Source organism: Mastigoproctus giganteus, chromosome 5 (genome assembly GCF_048544385.1).
Source record: "Mastigoproctus giganteus isolate SK-2022 chromosome 5, ASM4854438v1, whole genome shotgun sequence".
NCBI lineage: Eukaryota > Metazoa > Arthropoda > Arachnida > Uropygi > Thelyphonidae > Mastigoproctus > Mastigoproctus giganteus.
This window is the reverse complement of record NC_143579.1, coordinates 228,932,341-228,957,049: the sequence shown is the minus strand read 5'-3', so window position 1 is coordinate 228,957,049 and position 24,709 is coordinate 228,932,341. Positions and strand designations below refer to the sequence as shown.

Sequence of the window (24,709 nt, the reverse complement as noted above, 5' to 3'; positions counted from 1 at the left end):
ACACATCTTTTCTCATAATTTTTCTTAAAGGAAACATTTCACAAATAAACTAGATATATCCAGTGATATATCTGGTTTATTTGCAACCAGTATATTATGTGATCCTGTAAAATAAACAAGCAACTCTACATTGAAATGAGCACAGGAGCTTGAAACCCTCCCAAAGTGGAAGGGGGGTAACCTGACCTTTTTTCTTTAGAATCACTAATTGAATCACGAATAGAGTCATATTGGAAGTTCTGGCATCGTAAAAAATGTTCGTAACATAGTTTCACCTGTAAACGTTTTCGACGTTTGCCGTGCTTCTCGTGTGGGCTTCCTTTGCCCTTTTCCCCCCCTTAATAAACAATTTATCCATAGTCCACCAGTGATTCTAAAGAAAAAAGGCCAGGTTACCCCCTCCACTTAGGGAGGGATTCAATTTCTACTCCTGACTGATAACGCCCACTGTCTGTCTACCGAGTGACCAACAATACAAATGCCGTTACGGCAAAGTACTTTTACCGGTGAATTTCATTGAACTTTTGCGTGCAGGTCTTCTTTACCTTCGCCAAAAAATTTAATTTTTGCTCATATGCAGGTGGCACCTAGAAAAATAGAAATGTTTTTTGAAGTAGTTTCAAACGTGTACACTTATGTACGAACTGTCTTGAAATCTCCAGTATGTGCTGTCATATCTTACTTGCATCTCCAAGTAATAGATGTTTTAATAGATGGCAGCATAAAAATAGCTTTGAAAATTGGAGGATCAATTGCACTAATTGGCCACTGTGATCCAACTTGAACTTACAAAAGTTAAAATTATCTGGAATTCACATACATGATAGATGAAATTAAATCAAGTGATAAATAAATAGATATAGAGAAAAACATTAAAAAATTAATCTGATTTTTGGTGATAATTTTACTCTAAAGTTGAGCAATCAAGTCAAAATATGAACAAATTGATATCTGAAAGCATTTATGTACAAAGTTTTCATTTTTATAAAATTTAAAAATTTAGAAGTAAAACCAGAGCAGTCAGGTTTTACTTCTAAATGGCTCCAAACTTCCAAGTTAACTAGCTGCTGTGGATAGAGAAATGCACTGTTTGGCTACATCTAAGGTTGATTGAAGGTTGAGTGAATCCATTGAAGAGCGTAACAAAAAATCCGGCAGGCAAAAACTTTGAAAACCATGAAGGAGAAGAATTTTTGTATCCATTGAAAAATTTTTTAACCTAATAAAAGGCCTGGTTAAATGATGCAGGTTTCATAAAGAAAAACAAAACCATTCACATCAAATAGCTACCAAATAGACCGTGGATCTAAGATAAGAGTCAAAGAAGCAGAGTGCCAAACTGAGTGGTTATTATCAGGGAAGGTACTTAACTTAATAAATCCAGGAATAAAAAGCCAAATGTACAGAATTCCAAATGGTAGAAAGGAAGAATTCAAACTAAACGGGTCAAAAACTTAGTGAGTAAAGCAACAGGAATCTCATTTCGAAAAAGAACCATAAATGGAAGTCATGAACAGTGATTACTAACAAGTAGTGGAAATCCCACCAAATAATATACAACTGTACAATACCTTTAACACGGACAAGTGCCAAGTAAATCGAAATTGAATTTATTTTTAATTGTAGAAAAAACAATATTGAAACAGTATTTGATGAAAAAGGGAAGTATATTATTATTTAAAAGCTTGTTATAAAAAACTTGTATTGCTTTGTTGAAAAGGATATGATTGCTACATATGTTGGCTAATCTGATAGCTTGAATACAAATAGTATTTTTGTGAATTTTATTGGAAATATTAGATTGCCAATTTGTGAGGTAAATTACATCAAAGTTAAAATAGTTTCTTTTGTCATATATGTTAATAAGATGAGGAACTGCATCGTTGCTATCTGTATATACTTTCAGTATATACAGATATCAGTTTGTGAATGTTAGCATAGATAATTATTAAAATAAAACAAGAAAATAATGGTATGGCAAGAACACAATATGAAATTGGAAAAAAATCATTAAAGACAAAAAGTGAAATATTATATATACTTACATCATCTCCAACACTAACAACCAAATGCTTTTCTACCTCTGGACTTGCTAGGCAAAACCAACATGGTCCTTTTGGTTGTGCTGAAGAGAAATTAAACAAGAGCGTTAACTGTCACTTACTCTTCAACTTTTAATACAGATGAGATAAAAAAAAACAATATTAATAATTCACATGAACAGAAAAATACGACAACTAATCTGCCACAACTATACAAATGTGTATTAGAAGCAGGCTTTTTTTTTGTGCTTTATTTTAAAACTAATGTACAGCTGAATACAAAGAAAACATGTCCTTTTATTCATAAAGCAATATTTTCATGCCATTTCTGCTTTAATCACTTGGTGATTAATTGTCAGTTGCTTTTAGAACACTAATTCCTTTGGTTACAGTGTGCCAGTTCTTATAGCCTTAATCATATATTATGTCTATAAGTCTGTGTTCATAGACTAAGATTATGAAAAACAAGAGATCAGCTAACTACATCCTAAATGAAGAGGCTTTTAACGAATTCCTCTGTTGCTGATGGGATTTGAATCTAGATCTCATAAAGACAGAGTGTTGATGTTCATTAGGGACACTTATTCACTACATAAACAGAAAACAGATTAGGAAAAAAATCTGTAATAGTGTATTCTTAAGAGAAAGAAAAAAAAAGAAAAGAAAAAGAAGTGTAACTTAAGCAGTGGAGAGAAGTAAGAACTGAAAATTTGTTTCAGTGTGAGTAAGCTTTAGTTTACCTTGGACTTAAAAATGAAACAAAGCTTTTCATCTAGACAAACTACTTCCACTAGTTTTATCATGATACCCAATGATGCTGTAGGTTCTGAAACAGTGGTAATCATTGTGACAGCCAATATCCATCAGAGGGAAGTTTAAGAATTTTGTTTTAAAAATCTTGACTGAAGGACAGCCAAGGTGTATCATGAGGTTACAAGCTTGTGAAAAACCTTACATTAAAGCAGGGATATTGGATTTTGGGGTTATAAGGAACTGCACTGTCCCAAGAATTCTGATGTATATATTTTGTCATAATGGTCAATGACAGTTGTGTTGGTTTCCTCCAATCGTTTCTTCTCATTACTAATTAAATTGTATATACTTTCACTTTTGACTATATTCATTATGGTGCTTTCCTATAAGATTCTTAACTATTTCGCTAATATTTTAAATGCTTTGACATAGAAAAGAATTTTCTATTGTATGTTATTCATGGTTTAACATACTTTTTTTTTATCCATAACATAAGGTTTGTTTAACTGGGTTAATTTTCTAGTCGTCCTCTTTACTGTTACCTTTCCTAATCACCTAATTTTCATTTTCCGGGGAAGTCCTCAACTTTTTATCCTCTTTTTCCTTTCCCCTCCCTTCTCCCCTACTTCTCCCACTTATTCCTGTTTCAGTTCTCAAAAGTACCCTCGGGGCTTTCAGGTAATCTCTGAAAGCTCCAATAAGAGTCTTGTGTACAGTCGTTGGCATGCTTCCTCGCGGCAATGGATGGGGTCAGGTGTCCCCCTGCCCACAAAGTCATCAGGTGCTGGCATTCAACATTCAACAGAACCACACACTCACATACTGCTGGCTTTGGCATATGCCTTACAGACAAAACTGCGGCGTATAAGGGAAACCCTGGAGACTGCCTGAAAAACAAAAAATACTTTATCCCAAGAATTCTGGCTTAGTTTACATTATTCTTTGTAATGAGTGTATTTTTACTGCTTTAAGTACCATATATTTTATGTTTTTTTTTTATCCAGGTGTAATTTTATTTTATACAATTTATTTATTTTAAAAATATCTTATAACTAATTTTATTTATTTTTAACTGTATTCACTGGAATGCCTAAGCTTATAATAAAGTTATTATTATTATTATTATTAGCCATATGGTGTAAGGAAGCCTGAGGCTTATGCTGCACCAGCCAAAAAAAAAAATTTCTGAACTACCCGGGGAGGGAGGGAGGGAGGGAGGGAGAGAGAGAGAGAGAAAGATTAAAGGGAATCACCAAGGAAGAGAAGAATGATGTGAAATGTATGATATTTGGATCAATGAATGAATTTAGAAATCTTTATTGCAATAATAATAATACAAATGGATACATTGCAATGTTGCCCTTCACAGCCAGAAGGCCAGGGGTTAATAGTAATAGTACAAAAGAAAAAGAAATTTCCCACCTTCATTTATGGAAACATGCAGAATTAGTGACTTTACATTTACCATATCATGATTAAAAAAGGTTCCAATGTTGTGATTCCATTGCTAAGAAAAGATATTAAATGAGAGTGAAGAAACACCAGTTGGAGCAGATTTAAGACTAAGTTTATCAAATGTAGAGCTTGCTATTTGCAAAATGGTTCAGCCACATAAAATTTCAGGATTCATTTGAAACATTATAGTTTTGTAAATAATAAGAGCATCATGATGTCAAATATTTCCTTAATTCCTTAAATCATATTTACATTTTGAATGCCTTTCATAACTGTGTGTGGAAGTCCAAGACTGGATTTGCTTGCTTACACTGGTTTCAAGTGGACATGTGAGGAAGAAATCTTCTCACATGTTCACTTGAAATAACTTCTCAGTCAGAATGAAAAGACTATCAGAACTGCCTTCAGTCTATGACAGAACCTGAATCTGGACTTCTCCAAATCGGTACCATTCTTTAAACTACTATACAAGGTGTGATCAAAAAGTTCAGAGACTGACTCTATCTTGAAATTGTGTGTTGTAGCAAATTGCAACCTGTTTGGATTCATCTAGACATAGTAATGCATATACTGTCACATTTTAAAATAAGTGATTTTACTGAGCAGTGAATTTGCATCAAATTTGGTTTCAAATTAGGGAAAAATGCAACAGAAACCCATGATGATACGTTAAAAACAGCTTTTGGAGATGATGCTATGTGTCATTCGAAGGCTGTTGTTGTTGTTATTTGGTTTTTAGGAGCATTAGCAACTAAGGCCATATTGCTCCGGGATATGCGGTGGTCATTCCCTGAAGGACCTTTCCGCATCCTCCGTATTTGGTGGTGACGGGCTCGAACCCCGGTCTAATCAAGAAGCGTGTGCTATGCACTGCTGCTCCTTCCCACCTGGCTACGGAGGCGCCTCATTCGAAGGCTCTTTACTGGTTTGCAAAGTTTAAAGAGGCTTGCTTGTCTGTCGAAGATGATCCTCTGGCCACCCTTCAACTTCAAAAACCAATTATTCGAAAAAATTGCTCATGTTCATGACCTGATAGCAAGTGATTGATGTTTAACTAACCACAAAGTTGCTAGTGAAACTGGTATTTTTTATAGGATGCGTCAATCAATTTGAACACAAGATCTGAGACTGTGATATCAATGTGCTGGTGCTGATTCATACTTTGTTTCTGCCATCACTACTAATGAAAAATCACAGGCATAAGGCTACAACCCAGAAACAAAGGATCAGTCCTCTCAATAGAAGACAATGTCTTCTCCAAGGCACAAAAATGCAAAACAATCTCAATGAAATATGAAGATCACACTTATCACATTTTTTGACTCACTGGGGCATTGTTCATTATGAATTTGTTCTGCACGGTCAAACAGCAATTGCATGATACGGTGATTTTAGTGAGCAATGAAATTGCAACATTCTGGAAAAGCGAGCTTCATGGAATTGGTGCTTGTATCACGACAAGACGCCTGAACACCTGGTGTTTTCTATTTAAGGATTTCTTGTAAAGAAAAATATTCTTGCAAAGTATTCTATCACTGTGGTTCTGCACTTGTCATACTCCCCAGATTTAGTTCACTGTGATTCATCCCCCAACTAAGCTTAAATTCCCGTCGAGAGGCCACAGATTTGAAGTGACTAAGGAAATTTTTCAGAATAAAAAAGAGGAAACATTAATTCAAAAAAAAGTTGCAGACACTGAAATCTGTGTATAATATAGTGTTGAGGAAAAGGAGGTTCGTCAGACAGCCAACAAGCTCCTTGTTGGCTGTCTGACGAACATGGAGGTCAATACTGAAGATTTTCAATGATAAATATCAATAATCACATGAGCATAATCAACAGAGAAACACATGATATGAAAGTGGACAAGAGGGAGTACAGGATGTGCACATGTTGACGCATTCCTCCACACATAAGCAAAGTGGCATAAAGGGGTACAGAAGCGGACTGATGGTTTTGTAGTAGAAAAAAATCTCATCATAATTTAAAAAACAAAAAAGCACTAAAAAATTTGTAAAACAATTTTCATAAAACAAGAGGATAAGTGTCCAGATGATTTTGAATGTGTATTTTGCATTTCACATCATTCTAATGTACAATATTGTATGCATTACTTTAAGCCTCAACCACTGTATCAAATGTGGGTAAGCCATTTTACACTAAAGATGAATTATTCACAGGCATTTAGGCTACTTTCCTTCAGTGAGCTTCATGCAGAATGCATACAATCTTAAATTTAAAAAAAAATCAAAATGAATAAATAAAACAGATAAATAAATAAATTTTAAAAATCCTAACTGTTCTACTACAGTGCACAGAGTGCTTCTGAAGTTTTTCCCATGCTTAGAAGAGAGTCAGACAGCAAATAGTATCCAATGGTTTGATCTAAGAGGATATTGATTCAGATTCACAGTGTGTAACTAGCAACTTATCAAGCATTTTGTTTTATTACTGTATGATGAATATACCACTGACTACAACAAGGCAAAGCAATGATAATGTTAGAAGTCTTTTTTGGTTCCTGCCTAATTTTTAAGAATGTGGCCTCCGAGATCTTTCACCTGCTTTTTCCTTGGGGATTATTTAAAACAATGAACATGCAGACAACCCTTACAACAGCAGTTCAGATGAATTTTGATAGAGAAAATAAAGCTGATACCATTTTATATAGGTATGCTACATAAAACTTAATTAAAACTTTATTCTACACACACAGAATATAGAAGACAAAGACTTATTTAATTTTGCTATAGTATAACTGTTATGTGTTAAATTCAGCACAAACCAGTCAATGATGGTGTTTGTGCTTTTCAAGTTATATGATGGACTGCTGAATGAGAAGGATTACTTTTATATTAATTTATGAAAACCTAATTAACTATCTTAAGTAATTTATGAAATTTTCATTCTATTGTGGCTTTTTGTTTTTTAAATATAAAAATTAAAGCATCAGAACATTTATGTATTAAAATTAACAAGCATGAATTAGAAACATACGAGCTGTTTTCTGATGTTTGCTAGTCCTAGATTCTCCATCATGTGGCCTTTTCCTCTGTTGTTCATCATCAGGTAAATTCAAATCATAGAAAAACTGGTTTGATGGCTGGTTCTAAAAAAAAGTTACAAATATATAAATAATAATAATACTCTTTAATAACCATAAAAGGTATAATTACAGTGATCCATAACTGAAACCAGAGGGATTTAAAAAAAAATAAAAATAAATTAATTAAAGAAAAGACATTCATTCAACAATGCAGGAAGTTGAACTTCTAAATCTGAGAGAAAATTGGTCAGGATTAGTTATTTCACACCTGTTTCTTTCCATGATATTGCATGGTTGGGTTTAACGTGTCTTTATCTGTTTACCAGTTCACATATTTGAAAGAATTTTTATGTAAACAGGTTTAACGCATTACATTCAGAATTGTTTTTTATTTATTTATTTTTTTATCAAATGTGCTATGCCATGATATTTATTTATTAATGAAGGCGAATCGAATGAAAATGGGATTTCTCATGCCTGAAGAGAGATACTGTCATGTGAACATTGACCACAAGTTTGCTTACACCACCATCAACAACAGCTTGCAGCAATGGAAGAGTTATACAAAATGAATGCATAAATGTCTCAACAATAACTAGAAACAAATGCAAATGAGACTGAATCAAGAACACCTGATGCATTATGAAATTGAAGGAAACTCATTCTTAAACTACATTACATGAAAGAGTATTAAGAAGATCATGCTCTTACGTTGTCTGCTATTCACAGGGTCCACTGCAGTGCCATTTCATTTGTCAAGGTAAAACAGCAACATGCTCTCTGGTCACAGATAACCTCATCCAAGGTTATCTTCAACACACCATCAAAAAAAAGGATATTCAATTATTCAACTGAAATTATTCATCATCTGGTTATAAGATATAATCATGAACACATTATACAGTAGACCGTTGAAACAACAGCACCCCAAATAACAGAACATTCAAGCTAATGGTACATCGAAATCAAATGTTCAGCACAGTGCAGATGTTTTGCAATGCTGAAAAAAGAAAACAGCAAGTCACATGATTACTGTATTTGTTTAAGTTTGCCATTTTAAAAGTGAATTCTGTACTGATATCATGGATTACACTGCCATTATACATTTATTTTAAATTAAAAACCCCTCACTTGGGCTCCTAAAGTTAATAAATCGCATACAGAGAAGAAAAGAAGAACAAAATTAAAGCTTAGTGACAAACTTGATATAATAATAGAAAATATAATGGGAGTAAGTAAGAGTGTATTAACGACAGAATATAACATTGGATTGTTAACATGTTTATGTTTTTTTATGTGTAGTTAATAGAACTGCATTCTTAATCTCTCTATTTCTTATTTAGCCTCATTATTTCTGCATTAAATATATTAAAAATAAAACTTTCTAGATAACAGAAAAATCGAAATAACGGCATCTTGAATCCCCAAAGGTGCCGTTATTCTGAAAGTCTACTGTAGTATGAATCACCAACAACTTTGTTGAGAAGTGTTTCATTCTCCTATAAACCCAGGCTCACTGCCTTACAACTTCACGTTTTTTAGGAAACTGAAAATGTGATATGGCAGGAAGGTGATTTTAAATGGATGATGAGTGAAGGAGCTATGCTACAATGGTGTAAGTAGCAACCAAGGAAAACCAACAACTGCAGTATAAAAAAAAAATTTATAGATAGGTGGCTATGCAGTATTTTTCATCTTGAAAAATAATGTATTTCAGGTTAGAAAGTAAATAAAGCTCTCATTTTAGTAATTCACTGAGGAGTTATTTTATTTATTTACTTAGCATATGAGATATTTGAATAGGAGACTGACATATTCACCTTCCCCACCTCATATATCAACATTTCTGTGTGTAATATGTGTGCAACTGCATGTGGCACCTCCATAGCCAGGTGGGAAGGAGCAGCAGTGCGTAGCACATGCTTCTTGATTAGACCGGGGTTCGAGCCCATCACCACCAAATACAGAGGATGTAGAAAGGTCAGGGAATGACCACCGCACATCCCACAGCAATATGGCCTTAGTTGCTAATGCTCCTAAAAACCAAATAACAAACAAACAAGCAACTGCATGTGTACACTGGCCTACAGGGTGAAAATTCTAACTCTCTGAGACTAGCACTGATATTGATGTCTTTAAGTGCACACATTTATTTTTCCACATATTCACCATCACTTTGTATACATTTTCTCAACAGCTGAACCAGTACCCACATCCTACCCCCCCCCTGCATAAAAGTTGTTGTCAGCCTCCAAAAGTCATCAACGAAGCACTTCTTATGAAGGCCATCCTTCACAGAGTCAAACAGGAAAGTCTGATGGTGCAAGGTCCAGACTGGAGCATTTGGCAGAACAGTGCCTGAATTCCACAGTAGTTCCCCTTATCAAGACTGGTTTAGAGTCTGGCACTGTTGTGTTGGACAAATTTTCCTTTCCTCTCTGGCAACACTCTTTCAACTCATGTCTTTAGCTCCTTCAGTGTACCAACATATCAAGCAGAATTGATCACGTGTCTCCATTCCAGGAAATAAACAAGGATAACCCTTCTTATCTCAATAAATAGAATACTTGATTTTTCCAGAGGATAGCTGAGCCTCGAATTTCTTCTTTATTGGTGAATCCTTGTCCTGCCACTCCATAGACTACCCCTTTGACTCCAGTTTATGGTGGTCTACCAAAGTTTTAGTGTTGGGAAAAATTTGTGTATGGTCTGACATCACTCCAGAAGATCAGATAAACCTGCACTCTCTCTCTCTGCTCCTTGTTGTCTAGCATTAGCATTTGTGGCACATAATTTCTTGCATCCCAGATTGTCTAGAAGAGTTATTTTCAATGCATTAAAGCCTATTTCCATTCTCACATACATTTTTTGGGTCTTAAAGTGCCAGCCTTCACAAATCAATTTATCTACTCTCTCTCCTCATTTTCTGCCATTGTTGCAATGCGAGGATGGTCTGACTTTGGAATGTCCTTCAAACCACTAGCTATCAATGAGATGTCTAACACACTACCTAACTGTGCTCAGGTTGACTACCATGTATTTCCATAAACATTCTTCAAATGTCTGTGAAACTCAGGGGGGTAAGGAATGTTCTCTACACTTAAGAACTCAATAACACACCACTAATTCATAAACACATCAATGTGACCCTCCATTCTTACAGACCACTACAGCCTTGCCACAAGGTATGCAGTGTTGGAATTTGCAGGATATTGGCAGTAATGTTTAAATTTTCACCTGACGCCATTACATTTTATGTGCAACATCCCACAAGTGGTGGGACGTTGCACATAAAATGTAATGAAATAAAATGTAATTCAGAGCAGCTCTAAGAATTACAAATCTACAGAAAATCAAGTCCACTATTAACAAGACTGACACAATCTTTAAAAAAATATATACACTCAAAAGCAGCACTTCTTATAATAAATTGAAATTAGCTATAATGTTGTGACTGTGCATATAAATATTGGAGACAACTATTTTTTTACTTGTTATTTTTAAGAGTGCTATTAAAACTGAACACAAAAAGTTATTCATCAATATATACAAATCAAATGAGCAACAGTACAGGACTTCAAATAGCATATTAAGTAATAAGTAATTTGTTCATAATTAAATATTCATACATTTGTATGACTACAAAATAATAATTCCAATTCTTCCCTTCCCCCTACAAAAAGCTAACAATAAATTCAAATCACAAACATAATATCATTAAAAAAACAGTATTACCGAGAGTAATACTATTTATTCAGGGGATAAAAAGTGCTTATTAGTTTCTTTTTCTGCAGTTTCTTACTTGAAGGAAATGAGTACTTACAGCATGTGTAATTTTTATGGGCTATTTGGAATATTCTGTATATTATTTTACCTCCTTTAAGCTAGTACCCTATTTATAAAGATAATAATTATCTTTATTGTCTGTTACCCCATACCAAAGAAATCAAAATTGAGAAAGACTCAAAAAATTTTATGTTTATCTTTTCTTTGGTATATGAGGTTAATTGTATTAGCATAAAATATCCTTAGTAACTCACCTGTTGGAACAGGAAGTAGTGTTTAGCGACGAACAAAGCTGACCTATATGGAGAGGCTGTATGGTATGTAGACTTTATTGTGCCTATGTTTTTCAGAGAAACGGACAAGATTAATGCATAGCTATATCAATACTTGAATTAACACTAATGTAGGCTATATGAACATGTACTATATGCTCATCTGAATTTTATTATAACTATTGCTATGAAGGTCACTCAATAGGTTTTTTTCCTCCTCTCAGCATAAAAGTTATTAAAAAAAAGCTGAAACTTGTTCACAACAGCACTCAACTTTTTCCTCTTCACACTACAGAATTTTAAAATCTTGTGATAAGTACTGTAGTAATCAATTTTCAAAATGGAGTTGGATAGTGAGGCCTATATAGTAAACAGAGCTACAGAAGAATGGCAGAGAAGGAAAGGCACAATAATGTGCTTCTATCTGCTCTCCAATAATTGGAGGAGATAGTGCTGAGCATGCTTAGACCTCTTGTGCATTTTACCCCTGAGTCAATGGATACAGTGGAGGAAAACCAGCTTTTGATCAAAGATAAGTCCCAAAAATTTAGTTTCTGCTACCACAGGAATTGCATTTTATCCAAGTCTGAGTTCAGGGTCAGTGTGAAGATTCTATTTGTGGCAAAAATGTATACAAGTGGTCTTTCAAGCAGAAAACTTAAATCCACTGACCAAAGCCCAGAAACTAAGGGGGTCAAATGCTTGTGGCAGTTGCTGTTCAATAATTCTCACATTGCAGGAGTCACAAAAAAGTACTAAAATCATCTACATACAGAGAACTATTTACTGATGGAGGAAGCTGTTCTGTAACAGAGTCCACTTTGACTGCAAAAAGTGCACCACTGAGAACAGAGTCTTGGGAACTAACTCCTTCCTTTTGGAGGGAAAAAAAAAAAAAAACTGGGACAAGCTAGATTTAACACAAAACTGAAAGAGTCGTTTTGATAAAAAAATTCTGATAAAAATAGGAAGATGAAGAAGACCAAACAGATAGAGGTCTTTTAAAACACCATACCTCCAAATTGTGTCATAAGCTTTTTCCATATCAAAGAAAACTGTTACTAAGTGGTTATGCTCTATCACTGTTTCTAATCAGATCAAGTGATTCAAATTGGACCAGTTTCTTCAAAAGCCATGCTATCTTGTTTAAATGGTAATATATAAGGTGAGGATCGACCATTTTTATCAAGACCTTACATAAGCAACTTAATTTATTTGGAGGATCAGTTTCTTGGTATAAGGCAATCATCCTTACATTACCAAAGTCAGGAAAGGACTGCAAAATTCCTAACAAGTACTGCTCTATTGCTCAAGCAGTGGTAATTGTTAGGAATTTTGGGGTTCTTTCCTAGCTTTGAGAATGTAAGAATGATTGCCATTGCCAAGAATTGAGAAACTGATCCCCCAAATAAATTTAGTTATAGAGATATAGCAAAAGCTCTAGAGAATGAGATGGAAGGTGTTTTATCATCTGGTCCAGCAGTGTTGTCCTCTGTGGTAGCAAGTGCAATGGTTAATTCCACCTGAGTGAAAGGCAGGTTATAAAGCTCAGCTCTGCTTGAAGAAAAGATGAGTTTCTGTTTCTCAACTTGCTTTTTTAAAACCATAAACTTTGCAGAGTATGATGTTTCAGCAGATATGCTGGAAACTAATTCTCCTATGCTACCGTACACCCATTACATTCTAATACAGATGAGGGAAGTGATGTATATTTACCCTTCATTTTTTGAATTTTATCTGAGACAACTTTGGAACTAGTTGTCTGGTTAATTGTGGGTATAAACTGGACCCAGTATGTGTTCTTGGCTCTGTTGACATACAAATTGCACTTTGGCATATTTAAAGGCTATAAGATGTTTGGTGGTGTGGTAACATTAGAATTTTCCCCATGCCTAATTTGTACCTTCCTTGCTTCTTTTCAATCTTGGTTCCAATGTGGCTTTGGAGAGCATGGGAATTGGAAGGAGTTGTTTTTAAGAGCTACAATTGCTGCTGCATGGGTAACACATTCTGTGATGTACTTCGTTGCATCATCAATGAATCCTGCTGAATTTCAACAGGACCAAATTCAGTAAGCTCCGAGAAAGTACTCCAGTCTGCTTGACCAAACTTCCACTGCAAGATTCTAAATGGATGGCAAGGTTGTCTGCATGCTGTAGTGGATATTACAGGATAGTGATCACTTCCATAGGGATTCTGTTCCTCCACCATGGAAAGGAGAGGAAGTAGGGGAGGAAACCAGATGGAGACATCGATGGCAGAGAACGTTTGGGTAGGCATGTAGAAATAAGTGTTGATTACCATTTAATAAGGTAAGGTCATTAATGTCAAGCATATGCTCAACAATATGACCGCATTCATTAGTTTCTGCACTAGAGCACAGGGTATTATGTCCATTAAAGTCTCCAAGAAGTAGGAGTAGAGTGGGTCTTATTTTGCAATTACTTCAGAGAGGTTAATTTCAAAATAAAATTATCAAGATCTGCCTGGATTTGCCAGGAGGCAAATATATAGAACAGAATGTGAGGAAGAACCCCACTGCTAGATGAATTGCTACTGCTTCTAAGTTAGTGTTCAGATGAATACATATGAAAGGGGTAAGGGTATGATTGCCCACAAGGTCTGCAAATCCTCCACAGGCCAGGCCATCCCCTTTCTGTCTTTAGGGATGGCAGTAAAAGATGGATTGCCTTTTTACTTTATATACATTTCTTGCAAACAAAGCAAACAGGTTCATGTTTATGCAGGAGCAATTTGAGATCCTCCATATTTCATTGAAATCCATGACAATTTCATTGTAAGAATTTAGCCATTACTGCTTGGGTTTAATGGAATTGTTAGCTGGCTTCCAAAGTGATGTGGGTTTTAATTTACCCTTTTGGTTTTAAATCTACTTTTGGAAAATAGAGGGTGCTCAGTACCCATATCTTCCTCAGGATACAGATCGAAGATAGGACCATCTGCACTTTCGTTTTCTTTGTTTACTCCCACTGCATCCTGTATCCCACTAATAACAGTGGGCCTTAGTGAGAGGAGGTTTTTCTTTAGATGCCACAACTTTTGTTGGTATTGAGATGGGTATAACTATTGATTTTTCTTCATGTGCATACATCAACAAGTAGCAGGCATGTAGCGGGACTGAAATATTCATTTGTGCTGATGTAGAACACTTGTGCAAAACCACTTGAGAGTAGGATTTCCCATTTAGTTACTGGTGTGACCTGTTTCTTTGACTCTTTATATGTGATATTTGTTCTGTCTTGATTTTCTGAATTTTTTTCTCATCTTTAAACTGTTGGCATGCCCTTGAATAAGCAGGATGTCCATCTCCACAATTTAAGCATGCTGGTTTTGGAGCAGAGTATTCTTTGGTGTCATGTTACTTTCCTCCACACCATGCAAAAGCAGGAGAGCCACCATGTCATCCGAGAGTGGCCATATTTTTGGTATCTAAAACATTATCAGGTTGGGGATGTATAGCTTACAGGACAGTTCAAATAACATGACTAAACCACCTACCTTGATAAAGGTAGGTGGTTTATGCATGTTAAATGTAAGGATAAGAGGCCTAGTTGGAACTAGTTTTCCCTCCATATCATGAATATCCTCTTAATGGCTGTCACCCCTTGGTCTCTCAGTTCAGTGCATATCTCCTTTTCAGATGTTTCAAGGAGATTACACTCGGCAAGTACACAACTTGATGTATTGAGTGTTCTGTGCAGTGTTACTTTAATTGGAATTCCTCCAAGAGACATTGCTTGGAGGAGCAATTCTGAATATCACACTGATGAACGTTCTGCTAAAAGGTTACCCAATCTGTTACCCAATCTAAGTCATTTTACTGACTTTGGGGACTCTGTTAACTCTTCCAAGTTCCTTCTGAATGAAGAAGGATGACATTTTACCAAATTCCTTTTCTCTGATAGAACGTACAATAAGAAAACAAAGTACAGGAGGTGATGCAGTTTCTGTTCGGTGTTCTTTTTTTTTTTAGTGTGTCATTTTCAGGTAGGAACTTGGTAGAGGCCCTGGAGAAAGAAGAAAAATTTGAATTGCTCATAAGAGTAGAATATCTTTAGGGCTCTCCTCACACCATGGACCCCAAAGAAGGGATGCCAAAGTTACCTAGATACTATAATCATGCATCCAAGAGATCCTGACCCCCCCCCCAGGAGCAAAGGGAAGATTTACTAGAATACAGTTGACTATAACAAGCAGAATTGCCAACTGACTGACAGAACCAACAGAGGACCTCCCAACTCAGCCAAAGCAGTGTATTAAGACCAGAACACTAAACCACCAGGTTCCCCCTTCTCAGCATGCCCATGCATTGCAGAGCATAGCAAACAAACCAGATTCTAGTGAATCTGGTTTGTTTGTTCATGAACTAGAACCAATAACCTGAATAGAGTGATATAAGCAGAGTTCTTGAGAGACTCAGCATAGTCTCTCCATCTCTCCTCCTCACATTGTTGGCTTTGTCATTTGCCAATAGTGAAAGTGTTCATGGCAAGTGTGGGTGTTGGATCCCAGCGATGCCAATCTGTAGATTTAGCAGCATCACTGGGAGGTCCCCTCACCACGCACAGATGCCACTTCGAGGGACTACATCTGATGGAGAAATACCTGCACTACATGTTCCGGGTTGGAATAGTTTCGTATTTGAAGAACCCAGATATTTACTAAGGTCATTCAAATGAAAACTGCAAAAATTAAATAAAAGTTGTATTTCATAAACAACAAGGAAACTATGCATGTCAACCTTTAACGTAGTGCTGATTATGCTCAACACGCTTCCTCCGATGATATGTTGTTAATGCCTGCATTCCTTGAGAGAAGTTTTGTGGTTGGTGTTGAAGCCATTTGTGAGCTATGGGCTTGACCTCATTGCACGATGAGAACATTGCATCCTTCAGTAGACAAAAAATTGATAATTCACATACAGTTAAACTTGTGAATATGGAGGATGAGGTAATACCTCAAACTTCAACTGCTGTATATCTGATTCGCTGTACAATTAGCTCAAAATTTCTTTCAAATTGCTAGCTTTAAATAGTTCTGAAGCATATCACAATATTTGCTACCCATCATTCATTCTCTCTCTCTCCTCAGATAATGTTCTATTCTAACTCCTTTATGATTCCAGAATGCAGCAAACAACAACTTTCCAGCTGATGCTTTGGTGTAGACTTTCTTCTTTCTATATGGGTCCTTTCTTCAGAAGGGCCCATATAGTATCATTCTGTGTGTGTTTGCTTTCTGGAACGTAACAGTGCACCTGGAGTTCTTTTCTGGTCACTATGTGTTCTAAGAAGGCAGCTTATACACTCAAAGTAGCACAAAACATGCACTGTCATTCCTTCACAGTTCTAGTGTTAAACACTGAATAATTCACAGAGCACACTATCTTGCACAACATGGCAATTTCTTTAACACTAATGTTACAGTTTCCTTGTTTATATAAAAATTAACCGTACTTTACTGCAGATTGGAATTTAAAAAAATGATAATAAAAGATTATTTTTAAATTCTCTATAATGTACCACGGGTTTTAGATATTTCAGAAATAATTTAAAAGCTTTAAAAGTTGGGAAGTATAAATATTTTATTCATTTAGAAAAAGTGAAAACTACACTAAAATAGCAACAATACATTTCAAGTGAGGAATATGATAGTTTTATATACTTGTAATCTCTAAGTTATCTAGCAAGGAAGAATGCAGTTTTCATAAAAATCCTACAATGGAAATTTCCTGCTGCCTGAGTTTTTACCCCAATTTACAGCAAGAAAAGTTAAGAAATTTACTAATACTTCACATACAAGGAAGCAGGATACACTTGCTCTTTATCTTGGTGTCTTGCTAGCACTAGGCTCTCTTGAAATGTATATTTGTACATATAGTTAACTTAATTTATTTAACTGATCTAAAAAATCAGAATCTTCTTCAGAATAAACCTTGAGTTGCCAGGTATATTCTGAAGATTTTAAAATACAACTTAACTCCGCTTAGCTTCTTTACCTAAACTGACTTCTTCATTACACTTGGTATATCAATGTTTTCTGGTAATTACAAATTATGGTGATTAGTAGTGTTAAAAGCATAATTTTTGCATATAGTTAATAAACTGCTAAGGTATGCAAATATTTAATTATCATGTCTTTCTTCTCCTAATCTTTAATGTTCTCTATGTTAAGAAAATCACAGCCAAATTCCAGCACAGCCAAAGAAGGAAGTACAAGACAAAGAATACAAAAACATGACCAAATATTTTGTAGGAACTCGAACTGTGGTTAATTCAAACAAGTGTACCTGTATTCCTTCTATGACTACCCAGCTACATCATTTAGAGAGTTTCAGGTTTGAATTCACCAAGATTGGAAAGGCCTTTTCAAGTGGGCTACAGCTAGCCAATCTAAGGCAGAGGGTGTAGGGATTTCTCCATGAGTTATTTCAGGTATTCTTTAACATTCCAATGCAAAATCAGCTGATTTAGTTGCTGTCATTTAATTAGGATTCCTAATTAGTATACACCAGTCAATGAACAAATGTTGTGAATGATGAAAGTCAAATGGAAATAAACAGGAATACAACCTGATGCATAAGATATCAAGCCCTCTCTGAGGCCAGAAATTCTTAATTCATTATAGTACCAAAAGTGATATGTGCCAGGATTGGTACTACTTGTCTAAGTTAAGAGGTATCAGTTTCAAGAATTATGAAATTACTTCCATACAATGATTGCAGAACTCAATTACATCCTTTTTATGGATGTTTCCAGAATGCATGCTTTTCAAAATTCAGATTAAAATTAAGTGATCAGAATTAAACATATTAAAATTTACCTAGCGAAAATAAGGAATTATGGTTAATTAGTAATTGTACAGTAAAATCTACAATTACTAAATGTTTTCTGGTAATTACAAATTATGGTGATTAGTAGTGTTAAAAGCATAATTTTTGCATATAGTTAATAAAATAAAGGCAAAGTTTGTGTAATGGGGGTAGGGATGGGAGAGAGAGAGTTTTTTATGGAAAATAAAATTTTTGAATTACAACTTTGAGAAATATTCTCAATAATTATGGCAAAGCCATAAAATTTTGTATGAGAGCAAAATTTTACTCATTTAATAGTATCTGTATTTTTTTTTTTTAATGAAAATCCCAAACAAGGGAGGTATTAGAACCGTGCTTGGGTGGGAGGTTGAGAAGACGAAAGAAGCTATTTGTTGACATTAGCCATGAACTTTTTGTAGACTGTAATTTTCAGGAAATATGTATGAAGGAAGGTTGTTCCAGAAAACAGCAGTTGAATGAATAAACCAGGAAGATGAAAAGTTGGTTCTGTGAGTTTGAAGTTGGACAGTAAATGGATGTTGGCTGGTGGCGGCATGTGTTCGGACTGTTTTGAAAGAGAGAGTGGGAATTATAGACGCCAATTCAGAAGAACAGTGCCCATGGAAGTATCTGAAGAAGAGGCATGCAGCAGCAACAGTATGTCTATGAGACAGCGAATGGAAAGACTCTGTTAGAGAGAAATCATTAATTAACCTAACTGCCCTCTTCTGAATGGAATCTAGAAGCCTGAGAGAGGTTTTGGGGGCACCACCCCCAGATGTGGGAACAATATTCCATGGTAGGGCAGATTTGCAATTTGTACAGAGTGAACAGCTGTTTGGAAGAAAAGTAATGACGAGAGCGAAAAAGGAAACCAAGTTTTTTAGATGCAAAGGAAGCAATATTTGTAATGTGCTTGTGCCAAGAGAGATTAGAAGTCAGGGTATCCCCAAAAGAGATATATCAACTTGCCTAGAAATCGGAGTGTCACCAAAGATAAGCATAGGAGCAGAAGAATTCTTTTTGCGAGATATAAGACAAGACAGTTTTAGAAGGATTGAAATCAACTAAGTTGTCTTTGCCCCATTGGAGATTTACCTGGAGATTGGCATTTAAGGAATTGGTAGCAGATATTGAAGAAGTTGAAGCTGATTGAGCAGGGCAAGGTTTCTCAAAATGGAAAGTGGAATGCAATGTGCTATCATCGGCAAAACTATGGATAGGATTTCCAGTCAATGGAAGAAGGTCATTAATATACAAGAGGAAAAGAGTGGGGGAAAAGAACTGAAACTTGGGGGACACCGGCATTAGTGAAGAGGTTATAAGACAGAGAGCCATCTACCATCACCCTCAGTCAGTGATCAGAGAGAAAACTGGATAACCAATTACTAAAAACAGTTGGCAAACCATAAGATGGAAGCTTGTTTAGAAGACCTTTATGCCAAACACACTCGAAAGCCTTTGGGATGTCAAGAGCAACTGCTTGTGTTTCACCGAACTTTTCCATTGAATTTGTACATAAATGGGTAACATAAGCCAGAATATCACCAGTGGATCGACACTGATGGAATCAAATCATACTGGAGATCATTGATCAGATGGAACGTTTCTAGGTAGTTTAAGAGTTGGCAGTTAACTGATTTCTCATTACTTTAGAAAGAGTAGAAGTAATTGCAATTGGACGATAATTGGATGGGAGGGATTTCTCACTCATTTTAGGAACTGGCTGGATATCAGCAAATTTCCAACCAGACGGAAAAATACCTTTGGAATAAGAAAGTGAAAAAAGGCAGCAAAGAACAGGAGTAAGTTCAGGAGCACAGATTTTGAGACCAAGTGGAGAAATACTATCAGGACCTGGAACTTTCTTAGCATCAAGATTCATCAAAATCCTTCTGACATCCTTTTGACGGAAGACCACAGGAGGTATTGAATGGAGCGTGTTGAGAATGGTGGGAGGTGTTTTACCAAGATCATTAATACATGAGTTGGAAGAAAAATGGGATGCTAGCAGGTCAGCTTTATCCTTGGCGGAAGTGACAATAGAACCATCTGGTTTTGACAGAGGTGGGAGCAGAGATGGGCAAAAGTTGCGGCCAATAGCTTTGGCAGGAGACCAAAATGCTCGGCTATCATTAGGGTAAGAAGCAAGTTTTCTACTCTTAGCCTATTCAAAATCTAGTTTCAACTGATTAATAACTGCTTTACAATTATTGCGAGCTTTGGTGCAAGCAGAAAATGAAACTGAAGAATTGGAAACAAGTCAATTACGATATGCAACGTTCTTCTCTTGAACAGCCTTAGCACATTTATTGGAAAACCAAGGTTTAGATAGGGGACGAGATTTTAAAGTGGAGTGTGTAATAAAGGATTCCATTCCTACAAGAATAATTTCACTGACACAATCTGAGCAAATGTTGACATCAGAAGTTTTGAAACAGTAATCCGACCAAGGAAAAGAAATCTCGCAGGTCATCCCATTTTGCATTCTTGTAATGCCAAACAATACGATGTTGGGAATAGCCATGAGATAGCCAAGAGCACAAGGCTACTCTCGTTGGGAACGAGAGTAGCCTTGTGCAGGCAAAGTTTTCACTGCTCCTGGAATAGAGAAGTTTTTTCTGTTTTATTAGCTTAAATTGGCATATTAACTTATTTTCTAGAGTAGCTTTATATTCCTAGTTACGATACTTAGTTTAAAGTTTAACTTAAAGAGTTTGTAGATTATTACTTAGTATGTATACTTGCGTGTACACCAATGCTAGGAGTTTGGTAAATAAATTTGATGAATTTGAAGTATTGCTCAAAACATCAAAGGCTGATATTGTTGGGATATCAGAGACGTGGTGTCACACATATATAAGGAATGCAGAAATGGAATTGGGGGAGTACAATGTGTACAGAAAGGATAGACAGGATCGGAAGGGAGGAGGGGTTATGCTATTAGTTAAGAAACACATAAAATCCAAGGAAGTGAAGCCAGTCGACATCACTGGACAGTGCAGTGTCGAGTCAGTTTGGTGTGACATAAGCATTGGGAGATCAAAATTGAGAGTAGGAGTGTGCTATAGGCCTAATGACTCTGATGAGTATAATAAGAAACTGTACAGGGAAATAGAGTGGGCCAGTAAATCAGAGTGTCTTATAATGGGGGATTTTAATTTCCCAAATACTGACTGGAATTTGAGAGTTGGTCACTCACACACTAGCAAGGCTTTTGTGGATTTATTGGATGATTGTTTTCTACATCAGCATGTTCGGGAGGCAACTAGAGGGAGTAATACTCTTGATCTGATTATCAGTAGTGATCCTTCATGCATTAAGAATCTGCAGATAAATGAACCACTAGGTAGCAGTGATCACAGTGTGTTGAAGTAGGATTTACTCAAAGAGGTAACTACCATCAGGGGTAAAGGGAAGGGTTTTTGCTTTCATAAAGGCGACTATGATGGTCTGAGACAGTATTTAAATTCTATACAGTGGGACCAACTGATGATGTTACCAACAGCAAATTCAAAATGGGAAGCATTCAAAGAACTTATCTTGGAAGCTACTAGGCTTTACATACCAACTAAGAAATATTGTTCAAAGTTTAGGCCAAAATGGATGTCAGATGAACTAATGAGACATATGGCAGAGAAGAAAAATGCTTGGGATACATATAAATTAACACGTGACACAGAAGTCTATGATAGATACAAGTTGATCTGTAACCAAGTTACAAAGGAGGTTAGGCAGGCAAAGGCAGATTACGACAAATCTTTCGCAAAGGATGCAAAGAAAAACAGCAAAGGGTTATTTTCTTATGTAAACTCTAGAAGGAAGGGGATGAATCAGATTGGTCCACTTGATATCGATGGTTCAACTGTTGATGATCCTGCTCAGGTAGCTCACAAACTAAATGAATATTCTGCATCGACATTCACACATGATGAGTTATTCAGCGAGAGGAATGCCAGAGGTGTATTCAACTCTGGCAGTAAGCTAGATAATCTTGTAATAACTGAGAGTAAAGTGGAGGAGAAATTGTTGAAGATAAACACAAGAAAGGCACTTGGGGTGGATGGGATCTATCCAGTTATATTAAAGGAGGCAGCAAAGGAAGTAAGCAAACCCTTAGCGATAATTATGACAGCTTCCTTGGACTCAGGGGAAGTACCCATAGACTGTAGATGTGCAAATGTGACCCCAATTCACAAAGGAGGATCAAAGGCTGACACAAGTAATTATAGACCTGTGAGTTTAACTTCTGTTCCAGAAAAATTAATGGAGGCACTGGTTAAAGAAGCATTGCAGGATCATCCAGAAAAGACTTCAGTTATAGCTCGGACACAGCATAGTTTTGTTAAGGGAAAGTCTTGCGTTACCAATTTGATTGGATACTATGATGCAGTCACAAAAGAACTGGATGCAGGGAATAACTTTGATATTATATATTTGGATCTTAGAAAGGCTTTTGATACTGTTGCACATTGAAGACTGCTGCACAAATTGGAGCAGTGTGGCATTGGAGGCATATTGCTGCTATGGATAAAGGGATGGTTGAGGGGGAGGAGACAGAGAGTGGTAATCAATGGACACTGCTCATCGTGGACTAATGTTATTAGTGGAGTCCCTCAGGGTTCAGTGTTGAGTCCATTGTTGTTTTTTGTATTTATAAATGATATTGATGATGGTATATCAAGCTTAATGTCAAAGTCTGCAGATGATACAAAGGTTGGCAGGGTTGTTAAGGACACTGCTGACAGTATGCTGCTGCAACAGGATCTGGAAACGTTGAGCAGATGGGCTGAGCGGTGGAAAATGAAGTTTAACATTGACAAATGTAAAGTACTACATATGGGAAACAGCAACCCCAGAGCAACGTATCAACTCTGTGGTACTACACTGACAGTGGTAGAGAATGAAAAGGACCTGGGGGTAATTGTGCAGGCAGACATGAAGTTTTCTGAACAGTGCAGGCAGGCTGCAAGAGTAGCTCATGGTGTCTTGTCAATGATATACAGGAATTTTTCTAGCAGGGATAAGTAGGTGATTATTCCCTTGTATAAGGCAATGGTCAGGCCACACATTGAGTACTGTATACAGGTCTGGAGGCCTCATTTCAAGAAGGATGTAGTTCTGCTGGAACGAGTACAGAGAAGGGCAATAAGATTAGTGAATGGAACAAAGGGTTGCTCTTACGAAGAAAGGCTTAAGTTTTGCAAATTACAGTGTCTGGAGACTAGGCACTGGCGAGGTGATCTGATAGAGGTGTATAAAGCCTTGAATGGTGTGAGCATGCTCAATGCCGATGGGATTCTTCCTCTTGCTCAGAATAATCACCTGAGAGGGCATAAATTCAAATTGAGGAAAGACAGATGTAGGATAGACGTGCAGAAATTTGCCTTTAGCCAGCGGGTAGTTGGTTGGTGGAACAGACTTCCATCCCTTGTGGAAGTTAATAGCCTAAATAAATTTAAGGCTCAGCTGGACAGGTATTTCGAATGAATAGAGGGATGAAATGGAAGTGGGATTTTTTTTTTGACTGATGCTGCATAAGCTTGCTTTCTTGCATCATATGCCTCTACTAATGCTAATGCTAATAAGATAAAGGCTCAATTGGAGAAGAGACAATCACCAAGTTGTGATCTGAGGTGCCTAAAGGACCACTCACTTCAACCGTGTACTTAGAAGGGTTGTTTGTGAGAAAAAGATCAAGTGTATTGGCTGTATGGTTAGGATTGTCCGGTATTCTTGTAGGTAAATGAACAATCTGTGGAAGGTCATTAGTAATTGCAAAAGCCTCAGCATCTCGACCAGCTGGCTTTGCGTGACTAGAAAACGAAAGCTAGCTGGAGTTCTGAACATTAAAATCACCAAGGAAAGTTACCTCAGTGTTAGGAAAGTTGGACTGGAGAAAGTCAAGTTGCAAAGAGAGGAAGTCAAAGAGCTCCAAGTGATTAGTGGAGTTGGAAAAACGGTAGAGACAACAGATGAATTTGACACAATGAGGTAAAGAGATTTTAAGCCAGAGAAGATTGAAAAGAGGAGATTCCAAATTACCAAGTCTCTGACAGGGAATATCGGAACAGACATATGCACAAGTACCACCTTTGAGGCAAAAGGAATCATACAGTGAATAATTTTGGCAACTGAGATGAGCAGTAGTTGAATCAACCGATAAATGAGATTCTGTCAAGGAAAGTACATGGGGTTTGGCAGACTGCAAGTGGAAATGGATGCCATTTTGATTAGAAATGAGAACACGTACATTTATGAAATGAAGTAGGAAGTGTTTGGGAGGTTTAGATCTTTTCGCAGATAAGTTTACTCTATTAGTTTGACAATTCATGGTGTATTCAGCAGTAAGAAAAAGTTGGTGGGGGGGGAAATGTGCTGTATGAAGTAATGAAATTTTTGGATACGGTATACACATGGTAAGAATATACCCAGATCCTTGAAATAACATGGCCTCGACAATGCCCCCCCCCCTGCATACACACTACTCAGACTCCCTCCAGTCACTATCTGGCAGAGT

General features: G+C 36.4%; 1 protein-coding gene across 1 annotated transcript in view; it reads right to left on the bottom strand.

The window, feature by feature from the left end:
* LOC150086201 (pre-mRNA splicing factor cwf19l1) overlaps nucleotides 1-24,709 on the bottom strand; it is an 83,837-nt gene that overhangs the window by 14,437 nt on the left and 44,691 nt on the right. The window contains exons 9-10 of the mRNA XM_090373779.1: nucleotides 7,248-7,359; nucleotides 2,046-2,125 (exon numbers count right to left, since the gene is read on the bottom strand). Coding sequence (XP_090229905.1) covers nucleotides 2,046-2,125; nucleotides 7,248-7,359 — 192 coding nt within the window. The remainder of the gene's footprint in view (nucleotides 1-2,045; nucleotides 2,126-7,247; nucleotides 7,360-24,709) is intronic.